The sequence below is a fragment of the Geotrypetes seraphini genome, chromosome 14, assembly GCF_902459505.1.
Source record: "Geotrypetes seraphini chromosome 14, aGeoSer1.1, whole genome shotgun sequence".
In the NCBI taxonomy this organism is placed as follows: domain Eukaryota; kingdom Metazoa; phylum Chordata; class Amphibia; order Gymnophiona; family Dermophiidae; genus Geotrypetes; species Geotrypetes seraphini.
Genome location: NC_047097.1, coordinates 23876894 through 23889082, shown reverse-complemented (window position 1 = coordinate 23889082; position 12189 = coordinate 23876894). Strand labels below are relative to the sequence as shown.

General features: G+C 41.8%; 1 protein-coding gene across 2 annotated transcripts in view; it reads left to right on the top strand.

Annotated features, from left to right (window-relative positions):
• SLC27A2 (solute carrier family 27 member 2) overlaps nucleotides 1-12189 on the top strand; it is a 69818-nt gene that overhangs the window by 20581 nt on the left and 37048 nt on the right. For both annotated transcript variants that reach the window (XM_033920468.1, XM_033920467.1), the window contains exons 2-3: nucleotides 888-1097; nucleotides 4635-4793. In XM_033920468.1, the coding sequence (XP_033776359.1) occupies nucleotides 888-1097; nucleotides 4635-4793 (369 nt within the window). The remainder of the gene's footprint in view (nucleotides 1-887; nucleotides 1098-4634; nucleotides 4794-12189) is intronic.

Genomic DNA, 12189 nt, shown 5'->3' with positions numbered 1-12189 from the left:
TTCATCTTTCATCTCTGTACCTTCCCTTCCACTGCTATATCCAACATTTGTTTCTTTCCCACTGTTCTCTTTCTTTCTCTCTCTTTCTCTCTCTCTCTTCCATGCATATCACCTTTCCCTCCACATATAAAGGATTTTTCCCTCACTCTTTTGTACCAATTTCTTGTATCTCCCTTCCTCTTCTCCAGCCCATGTCCAATGATTCCTGCTTTCCCCCAGTAGCTTCTTTTATCCCTCCCTTCTATCCCCCTGTGCAGCAGCTCCAGACCCGACCAAATGTAAGAATTTTTTTATTATTTTTTTATCCTTCTTTCTGCCACATCATCAGTGACTTGGCAGAGGGAGGGCCCCGGCGGGCTATAAAAAGCCTGTTCAGAGCATTCTCTCATTGTTGGCAGCCTTAACTTGCTGCTCTGCTGGCATTGGGCCTTCAACCTGCTTCTGCGAAGGCAGGACCTGGCAGAGAAGAAGGCCCAAAGCCGGCAGAGCAGTGAAGTTCCCAAACCACGACGCTGACCCTAGGAGCATTCTCTTATGGTCTGCACCCAGGGCAGACCGTCTCTCCCCCCCCCCCCTCTTGTAGTGTCCCCTAGTCTTTTTACACTTTCAAAAAGTTAAGTCAGTTTTGAGTTTACCCGTTCCAGTCCATGCAGGATTTTATAGATCTCTATCGTATGTCCTCTCAGGATTTCAACCTTGCTTTGTTGACTTGTCATTCTGTTAGGCTCCTTGTGTTTCAAATACTGTCTACCCGCCTGATAAATGAAAACTATCTGAAGGTTTGAAAGTGCAGTTCAGAAAGCGTGCGTTAATATTATTTATGCAAATTGAAGAATGTTTGGCTGTGACCAATAAAAAGTATTTGTTCAATTTTCATTTTCTTTAAGGCCTGGATGCTGCTGTCCAAGAAATATTACCAAGCCTACAAAAGGAAAATGTGAAAATCTTTTATTTAAGCAGAGAGTCCACCACAAATGGGATTGAGAGCTTAAATGACAAAATTGAAATCTGTTCAGATGAGCCTATTCCAGAATCCTTCAGATCAGATGTTAAGGCTAAAACCCCAGCCTTGTACATCTATACTTCTGGAACTACAGGTAAAAATTGTGCATTTGTAGAAGGTGAATGGTGTGTATTTTTCAATGGCTTTTTTTTTTCTATTTTTCTTTCCAATATGACAGAAAATGGAAAGAATTATACTAAAGAGGTCAAGAATGTCTGGGGGCAAAATAACTCTTAAAATATATAACAGAATGGGATAAAACGGGGCATGTTGATAAAAAAAAGGCAGATTGAGTTAAAAATGGGCCAGATCAGACTAGCTGTTCAAGAGATATAACCCCTCCAACACCCCCTCCCCCCAAAAAAAATGGCCCAATACTTTCCTATGGGAGAAGTTCCAGCTTCTGTAACATAGAAACAAGTGCAGTGTAACATAGTGGTTAGGGAATTTGCTGTTTTCAAATTGTCTTTTCACTGTTCTCTAGTCTCCCAACAACTACCTCATCCCTCTCAAAACTAACCACCAAAACTGCCCTACCCTAAACACCCCACAACTTTCATTTCCCTACAAACTTGTCTTCACTCTAAAAACTATCCTTATGCAACTATCTCATCACTCTGCAAACTATGCCACTACTCTGGAAATGTCCTCATTTCCAGAACTTACACCAGCAATTGTGCCACTACCCTAGGAGTAGCCTAGTGGTTTAGTGCAGTGGCCTGGGATCTTGGGGAACTGGAATTGATTCCCACTGAAGCTCCATGTGACTCGGGGCAAGTCACTTAACCCTCCATTGCCCCAGGAACAAAATAAGCTCCTGTATATAATACCATGCCATATTGTTTCTTATGTCCTGCAAATGTCTACTAGGAATTATCGCGGCTTATATAAGATTAATAAAGTTTACAATAGGAACATTATGGATCATGCAGCATAGAGCTTCAGTGCTGGACTATAATGAGAAAAAATGTGCTTTTAGTGTCTTTCAGAATTGAAGATAGGAAGGGATCTGACGTAAGCAGGTTGGGAGGCAGTTCCAGATTTTGGGACCTTGGAACTCAGAGTGATTTCCTCTGGATTTGGCATGGAGAGGGAAACGACAGTTTGTAACTCTGGGTTGTTCTTACGAGGGCTGTTCAAAAAGTATCAGACCTTTTAGTCATAAAAAATACTTGTATTCAGTTACAACAATCTTATACTAATCTCCTTCAAAGTAGTCTCCTTGGGCTACTACACACTTCTTCCAATGGTTCTGCCACTGCTGGAACGCCTCTTTTGAGATTGCTTGCAACTGGTCCGTCGCATTCTACATGATGTCTTCACTTGACTGAAATCTGATCCCTTTCAGGGGCATTTTCAGCTTAGAGCCATGTCGGGAGAGTAGGGAGCCTGAAGAATCACAGGTGTGTTGTGTTTGGCCAGGAAACGCCGTATCAAATGTGAAGAATGGGCAGGTTCATTAGCAGCTTTGGCACGAACTTTGCTGAAATTCTCCTGAATCCCAAATCTTCAGTCAAAATGGAATGAACAGATCCAATGCTGATGCTCACCTCGTCTGCAATTTCTCTGATCGTGGTTCAACGATCCTGCATCAGCAGGGTCCTCACTTGGTCAACGACAATCTCATTTCTGGATGTTGAGGGCCTACGAGAACATGCTTCACTCTCCACTGATGTGCAGCCATCTCTGAAGCAATTGTACCACTCCTTTATCTTTGTGGTGCCCTTTGATCACAATCTTATGTAATGTACCTGGGACAATGAGGGGATTAAGTGACTTGCCCAGGGTCACAAGGAGCAGTGTGGGTTTGACCTCACAACCTCAGGGTGCTGAGACTGTAGCTTTAACCACTGCGCCACACTCTTTATGGGCATAGAGCAATCCACAAACCGAGATTAGATTAGACGTTCTTTGGAGGATTGGTGCGTAACCTCCATATTTTATTAACAACGTTGCCTTTCAGCAAATATCCACGAGGAGGTACAGCAATCGATTAAAATCCATAATAACAGCAGTAAAAAATTAACACTAGTATGAATAAACATAGGCCCTGTTTTACAAAGCTGTACAGCCGCATGGCATGCGGCAAATGCTCTGATGGCCATCGGAGCATTTGCTGCACCGGCTGTCACTGCTGGTTCATTCCTTAGGAAAAAAATAAGCCAATTTTCACCTTCACCTTCCTCTACATTTTCTATCCCAGTGTGTCGCAAACTTTTTAAGCTGCTTGGCACACTAATCTCGGGGTTCCGGCTGGTGGGCACCTGGAAATGCGTGGATGTCAAGGCGATGTCGCACACATGCGTGACATTATCACGTCAGAATCTGCGCATGCACGAATGTACTCCAGTCACAGCTCTGAGCCTCATAATACCGCCAGTGGAATGGTGCTGCAGAAGGATAGGTGAGGAGATGGAGCAGTAGCGCTGGCTGACTGACAACAGCATGTGCCTCTCGTCGCGAGAGGCATGCCTGTAAGCAATCTGGAACTCTCCTTGCCAGCATCTCAGGGCACACCTGGAATCCTCCGGAGCACACTAGTGTGCCACAGCACACAGTTTGCAATGCACTTCCAGAACACTCTTCCGGTGGCTGTTATAGGGGAAAACACTCTCCAGGGATTCAAGACAAAGTTAGACGAATTCCTGCTCAACCAGAACGTACGCGGTAAGGCTAGACTTGGTTAGGGCACTGGTCTTGGACCCAAGGGCCACCGTAGGGAGCGGACTACTGGGCACGATGGACCACTGGTCTGTCCCAGCAGCGGCAATTCTTATATTCTTATGTTCACTATTCTCACCCATCAGTTCCTTGCCTAGGCTTTTTGTGGATTGATGTACAGACCTCTTGCTCCCCTTTGCACCCCAGCTATTAAAGCAGCAAGCCTTGTTGTATGTTTTGAGGGATATAGCTAGTTTGTGCAGTGGCATAGTGAGCGTAAGAGGCGCTCCCCCCCTCCCCCCCTCCCCCCCGCCGTGCTCCTCCTTCCATGTACCTCTAGTTGTTCACTGCTACAGCGTGCTCTTCTTGATCACGTCCTCTCCCTCTGACATCTCTTCCCACGCGCAGCACCCAGAAGTGATGGCAGGAGTTGATGGGGTCACAAGGAGCACATTGAAGTCATTACTCGCAGCAGTGAACAACTAGAGGTACGGGGCAAGGGGAGAGGGGTGCAGGTACAGTGGAAGAGAGGAAGGGGTGCTGTCACCACCCTCTATGATGAAGCCCAGAGCGGATCACACCCCCCCTCCCGTCTTACTACGCCACTGAGTTTGTGTTCACCTTGAATTTCACCTATAGGCATCAAGTATGCTGTTGCTTGGGTATTTGTTTTGCCTGCTTTGAAGGTGAAACGTTTAGCTTCACCATATTTCCATCTTGCGTGTAAACAATTTTTGTTGATGATAAATCCAACAGACAATAGTACAAACTAGCAGCATGAAAGGCAACTCAACAAAAAGCCAGCAGACAATAACAGCAAAATATCATCAAGTTTTACACTATCAAGCAAAACCCCCAGCCTCTCCCCCCAACCTCCCATCCCTCTCCATTCCCTGACACCTACCATATTTCCATCTTAAATAGTGCCAATGGGTTTCTGTCTTTTGATTCTTTTTTTTTTTTTTAACAGGTCTTCCAAAAGCTGCTGTGATAAATCACCGACGTCTGTCTCTAGCTTCTACCGCATTAACGATGTCTGGTGTCACCTCAGAGGATATTGTATATACTCCCTTGCCGCTGTATCACAGTGCTGCCCTTATGATTGGACTTCAAGGGTGCATTGAGCAAGGTATGATTTTTGTTATGTTTGTGTGTACTTTGTATAAATCTATGAAGGCAGACTTGGTAGGTGAGCCATGTTGGCAGTAGGTGAACTTTTGCATCCCTCCTGCTGGCATATAGGGGGATGTTCTGGAAAGCAAATGCAGATTTAGCAAAGGTAGGGTCCATGAGAACCAGTTTATCCTACTCGGGACTAGAGAAAGAAGCTCTGTATGGACAATTTATTAATTTTTTTCAGTTTTATATCCCGGCCTACCCAGGAACTCAGAATGGGGTCACAGGTGGGAATGTATTTCTGTAGCAATTAGATTGATTTTTTCAACAAAAGCCCTTCTTCCGTCCTATCCTAAGGAGCTAGGTGGTTATTCATGGAGAGGAGAGTTATGGTTTTATTAATTTATAATCTCTCTGGGCAAAGGTAGAGAACAACATACACATACATAATTAAGATACAATAAAATATCTACAAGTAATGAGTACTCATACAATAAAAGTTTCTTAACTTGCGTCTGCTCATTCTGTACAAACTATGTACACTCTATGCAGAAAAGAAGCAGACCATAACACACCGGATGATGCAAATATCCATTTTGATTATTTATTATTCATTATCTGGTATGTCTGGTCTGCTCCTGATCTGTACAGCTTTTTGTGCCTCTCATCGTTACTGTCTGCAAACTATGCATACTGCATTTTGGACCAGATTTGCACACCTGTCACCTCCTCCATTAAATGCAAATCTCTCTCTCTCAGGGCTATCCTGAAAACCTGACTGGCTGATCATCCTCCAGGACAGGGTTGGGGACCACTTTTGTAGATTACTGGGGATTATGCACCCAACTTGTGTGCTAGGTTTCAGCCGGCGTTAGTCCTTGCATCCAAAGCTGGGCACAGAAATCCATGCTAAGTGATATTTTATAAAGGGCGGTCAGTCCATAACGCTTAATTTTGAGTGTCATTTACTATCTGGCCCAAAATGCAGTGTACATAGTTTGGCTTGTGGTCCTCCAGGGCAGGGTTGGGAACCACTGACACGGAGACAATTTTTCCCCATCTCCACGGGAACTTATTTTCCTGCCCCGTCGCAGAAAGTTCTTTTCCTGTCCGTGTCCCATTCCTGCAAGCTCTGTCCTCATCTGCACAAGCCTCAAACACTATAAAATCATAAGTAGCAACATTCTAGAGCTCAGACTGTGATGTCATAATGCCTCATTCCGCCAATGCCTAAGCTCCGTCCTCATCTGCTCAAGCCTCAAACGCTTTAAAATCATAAGTAGCAACATTCTAGAGCTCAGATTGTGATGTCATAATGCCTCATTCCGCCAATGCCTAAGCTCCGTCCTCATCTGCTCAAGCCTCAAACGCTTTAAAATCATAAGTAGCAACATTCTAGAGCTCAGATTGTGATGTCATAATGCCTCATTCCGCCAATGCCTAAGCTCCGTCCTCATCTGCTCAAGCCTCAAACGCTTTAAAATCGTAAGTGTTTGAGGCCTGAGCAGTTAAGTCAGTGCTTAAAGGAATAGGACAGGTATGGGGAGATTGAGATCCTGCGGGGACGGGGACATATTTGTCCTCGTGTCATTCTCTACCGCTGATCTAAAAAATTTTTTTGAAATTACCCTCCCATGGCCACACCCCCTTTGCTATAAAATTTAGGTGCAGATGTTATAGACTAGTGACTAGGCCAGATTCATGCGCAAATCCAAATTGATGCCATATAACTCCAGTTCTGTGGAGTAGTAAGGGGAGGGGTGGACGACCTCGGACACCATCTTGGTGGGGGTGTTGGCACCTCTCATCTCCATGCCACCCCCCCACTCCCACTCTTCCCCTACTGCGTATATGCCTTCAATTCCCCACCACCATACCTCCTAGCTCTTCGCTGCAGCAGCTCACGCCAGCCTTGGTTCTCCCCTCTGATGTTACTTCTGAGACCTGTGACTAAGAAGAAACATTAGAAGGAGAGCCGATGTTAGCACGGGCAGCAAGTTAGAGATGCTGCTCGTGCCAGGGAAGCCAAACAGGGTGCAGGGGAAGGGAAAGGAGCACTTGCGGTGGGGGGAGGGGGCAGAGAAGAGGGCAAGGGGGGCGTATCCTACCCTCGCTACTCTACTCCTCCAGTTATTACTTAACATCTCAGTAACTCATTAATTTGGAAGTGCATCTTGCAAATACTCGCCTGCATTTGAGCACTCAATTGTGGGAGTCCTGTATAGAATCCAAAGGTTTAAATCAGGGATGTCCAACCTTTTGGCTTCCCTGGGCCGCATTGGCCGAAAAAAATGTTTCTGGAGCCACGCAAACGCTGCAGCAAGACAGAGGAAGGAGCCGGTAAGACTATAAACACCCAGGGGCAGCAGAGGAAAACACTGCATCGCCCTCGACCGGGGCCACACAAAATACTTCACTGGGCCGCAGGTTGGACACCCCTGGTTTATATTATCCAGTGTTAGTAGGCAATTGTTCCAGATGCATGAGGAATTGAGTTTTAAGGAAGCCATTAAACTAATCGGCTGGGAAAGATAGTTTTGGATCAGTTTTCTGTTGTCTAGGTTGTGGCTGAAAATTAACCTAAATATGGCTGGATGTCTGCTGCTCATCAGCTTTCTGAAAATGGCCCCCAGCATGACTTGCATAGAATATTTCCAATAAATGCTTTATTAGCAATAACTCAATTGTTATGATAAAATACTTGTACTTTTGAGAAGCTAGAGTTTGGGGGTTTTTTCTAGTAGAGATTATTTGTACTGTAACTGCATTTTATAATTAGAAACTGGTTATCACATATAAGCAAAGGTGCAAAAGAAAACATAGCTCCTTTGGGAAGCTTTTATTAATGAGGAGTAGCCATAGTATCAAAAGCATTTCCTGACTACAGACTTTGAACTAGTACTGATGTTGCAGGTGCCCATTGCTCTAAATTCATGTTTTTTCTGATGGAATCATATAGTTAAGATGCTTATTTAAAAAAGCACCATTCATATTTTAGATGTACATAAAGGGGCTGATTCTACAAAGGGTGCCTAACTTCCTCCCCCCCTTTTTTTTTTTTTTTACAAAACCGTAGCATGGTTTTTAGTGCCGGCCACAGCGATAACAGCTCTGATGCTCAAAGAAGCTCTGATGCTCCTGGGAATTCTGTAAGTGTTGGAACTGTTACCGCCTCGGCCAGTGCTAAAAACCACGCTTTAATTGGCAAAATACCCTTCATAGGCTCAGTAATTGCTAAAAAATTAAAAAAATTAATTGGGCCTTAGGTGCCTATCTGATTCTATAAAAGATGGTGCCTATTGCATGGCGCTTAGTGGCATCTGATGCCTATGTGGGCATTTCTATGTGTGAAGCATGACTTAAGTGCTGCTCAGTTTGATTCTCCAAAAACTTAGATGCCTGAAATGTAGGTCTTTAAAACCCTCGCTTATATTTCAAGGGCTTAAGTTTTTACTTAGATGCCGCTAGCCGTGATTCTGTAAGCAATGCCTAAGTGTGATTGATTTTTTTTTTTTAAGCTATGGACAATTTAGGCGCCGTTTATAGAATCGGCCCCAAACGGTCATGGGATAGGAGGTAATAACCACCTAACTCCCATGACCGATAGATCACAAAGAAATGTATATTGATGCAAGATACTCAGTATGTGTTGAATTAGGACAAAAATTTGTATTGTAAAATCTTGTACTGTAACGGTGACATTTAACTGTAAACTGTACGTTACAGATATTGGTATTAGATCCCTAGTATGTGTTGAGTTAGGATAAACTTGTTCAGGAAAAAAAACTTGTACTGTAACTATGGCATGTTATAATCTGTTAACTGTATATTATGTATGTTAACCTGTGGAGTGGAGATAAAGTGGAGACACAAACCTGAGAAAAGTTGAACTGTATCTTAGCTGTTATATGTTAAATTGTGACTTTTTGGACTTTTCATATTTTGTGTATTACTACTTTTGATTGAGCTGGACTTTTGGGGATTTTAAGCACTTTATAGTCCTTTTCTCCCACACCTGCATTTTAGATTTATTTGCACTCGAATTTGGTGGAAATAGGGGAACTTATGATGTACAGGGGGGGGGGGGCAGTGTTTGTTTAGACCTGTGTCTGATGCTAGTCATCTGTAAACACTTGCCTGGAGCTAACTATGATTCGAAGGCTAGATTGAGCCCGTACTGAAACCCCATTATTATTAGCATTACTTAATTTGTGCAATATTTGAGTCGCGGGTGTTATTCTTATTGGGAGGTAAAGGCTTTTACCAATTGTTTTGGACTGTTAACATGTAACCCATCCTGAGCTATTTGAGGGGTGACCCATCATTCGCGCACCGACAATTGCACACCAACAGTCCCGTGCAGGACTTGTGCGCTGGCTTAAAACACTTCCTGTTAGCGCTGTGAGGGGGTGTGGGGGGAGGAAACCCCCCCACTAAACTTACAAGTGTTCACGTTCCCATTTGAGGGTATGTGGGGGTCCCCACTACACTAAAAACTGCCAAATACCCAAAAAAACTAAGGAAAAGGGCAGTTTTCAGTGTAGTGGGGAGGGGGGGTCTCCTCAAACCTCCCCCCAACAGAAGCACGAACACTTGTAAGCTTACTGGGGGGTACCCCCTACACACATACCCTCACAGCGCTAACAGGAAGTGTTTTAAGCTGGTGTGCATCAGTCCTGCGTGGGATTGTCAGCACGCTTCTGTTACGGTACCATTTAAGGAGGATGGGATAGAAAACAAAATAAATAAATGTCCTATTATAGATTAAGAACTGGTTGAAAGACAGAAGACAGAGTAGGTTTAAATGCTCCATATTTTCAATGGAGAATGGAAAATAGTGGGGCTCCCCAGGGGTCTGTGCTGGGACCCTTGCTTTTTAACATATTTATCAATGATCTAGAGATGGGAATAACTAGTGAGATAATTAAATTTGCTGATGACACAAAGTTGTTAAATCACAAGAGCTTGGTGGCTTGGACGCGAATGCTGACGGTCGGGTGAAGGAGAAGCTCCGTAAAAATAAGCTTATTTTGCAGAGTTTGCTACAAAAAAAATGATTTCCCATGATCTTCATGATGAAATTGATTAAAATCTACCTCCTTAGCTGAAACGGAGAGACGTTTTGAAGACGAAATCAAAAATAAAAGTGCCGTTTTTCCTATCCTGAAAGGGGAGGTGTGAAAAGCAGAAGATTAACGAAATTTGAAACTGCTGGTGAGCTACCTAGCAACAAAATCTTCTTTATAAATAATATATGAGGAGGTTTGTGCCTGTCATACTATAGAGATAGGCTGTTTTAAAGTGGCTCTCTCTGCCGGTGATGAAACAAAGTATGCTGTGAAACCTACTTGGCAACGGTTTTTTTTTTTGAACTGTTTCCTTGCTGCCAAAAGGAATTGCGAATGACTAATGTAAACATAGATGTAATATAATGTCAATCTCCTCTACTGAAATTGAAAAGATCCCGATATAGAGGATTGTTAGATTTAGATTTTTCTTTCTCTTCAGCGCTTGGGCTGAAGAAAAAGGACAGAATAAAGGATAAACGGTTTTTTTTTTTTTTTTTTTTGACCTGAAGAAAGGTAATATCGAGGTAGTTGAGAGGCGCTGAAAACTGATGGAGACATATGCTTCAAGAATACTAAAGTAAAGAAAAGGATATACTAGACGGAATACTGCTCTCCTCAGTAAGGGCTGCGATTGGGCTTATAAGAGGAGAGCCAGAAAAAAGGAATACCGAGTTTTCAGCGCTGATGCAAAGTGTCAAAAATAAAAAGTGACTAACAGATTTAATAAAATAAATCTGTAAAAAGATTGACCAGCAGTATCTAAAATCTAAAATTCTAAGGAAAAGAAAGACTGTTAATTTGAATGTTATTGCCTTCATAGAGGCAAAGATAAGGCTTGAAGGAAGAGAAACATAGAGAAGGACTACCGACATTTTTTTTTTTTTTTTTTTACTCACAGTAATAGAACTTAAGACAAATAACTGACAGTCGCTCTAAGAATACTGAAATAAAAGTTTTGAGCCTGTTCTAAATATAAGATTGAGACAGATAATTAAAAAAAAAAGAGAAAGGAAGAAAAAAGGAAAAAAGGCTGAAAGAAAAAAAAAAAAAAATATTTTAAAAGATAGAAACAAATCCTGAAAGAAAATTACTCATCAATTTTTTATAAATTGAAATAGCAAAATAGAAAAAACATAAATTGAAGACTCAAAAGAAAAGAGACAAGCGACAAAATATTGAAACTGATACAAAGAGACAGTGAAAATAGGCTGAGATAAAGAGAAGAGAAGAATAACAGAAGATGACATCTAAAAAACAAAACAAATGTGATTCAGAAGCAAGTGGATCCGGTATTGGTAGCAGCAATAAAAGATCAAAACCAGAGCCAAATAACACACCCTCAAAAGTTCCGTTACCATCGGATGAAAGACCCGACGTCTTAGAAGAATTGAGACAAATTAAAGAAATAGTATTAGACAGCAATAAAAAACTAAAAAAAGCAATTGAAGATGCTGCAATTCTCACCAAAAGAGTGGATATAGTTGAAAATAGAATAAATGACCTAGAAAACAATACAGAACAACTGAATACAGACATGAGAAAATCTAAAATAATATGGAAAGAAGTTGAAGAAATTAAAAAAGACTTGGAAGACAGCCGAAATCGAGAAAGAAGAAATAATTTAAGGATCATCGGGATTCCGGAAGGGGTAGAAAAAAATGACCCTATAACATTCCTGGAACAATTTCTACCTAAAATACTACCTTTAAAATTCAAAGCTGCATTAGAAATAGAAAGAGCACACAGAATACCAACACAGAATAAAAACCTTCAATCAAGACCAAGAACTTTAATATTTAAACTTTTGAGACACCAACAAGCAGTAGAAATCTGCCAACTCGCAAAAGAAAACAAAAACCTCAAATGTCAGGACGCAAGAATCCACATTGTCCCTGACTTTGCAAAAGAAACTGCATCAAGAAGAAAACAATTCCTAGACATGAGACCCCAACTACGAGCTCTAGGGGCAAGATATGGCCTTCTTTATCCAGCAGTAATGAAAATCACCATAGCCAACAAAACTCAAAACTTTTCAGATCCTACAAAACTTCAGGATTTCCTCGATCAATATGAACAGCCAATGACCTCTTAAACAAGAACTTAATATCGAATACTGCATTTGTATTTATATTTATATTTATATTTAAACTAATAAAACATAAAGATTAGATATGGAATACAAATGTAGAATTCGATACAGAAACAGAACTTTCAACACCAACTGAAAAGAATGGGAAGAATATGGAACTATGTTTTGAACTGCAAGAACATTCTAAACAAAGAAACTGGAAAAAAAAAAAAAAGTTTGTCACATGTTGTCATATGTAATAATCTCCTTAA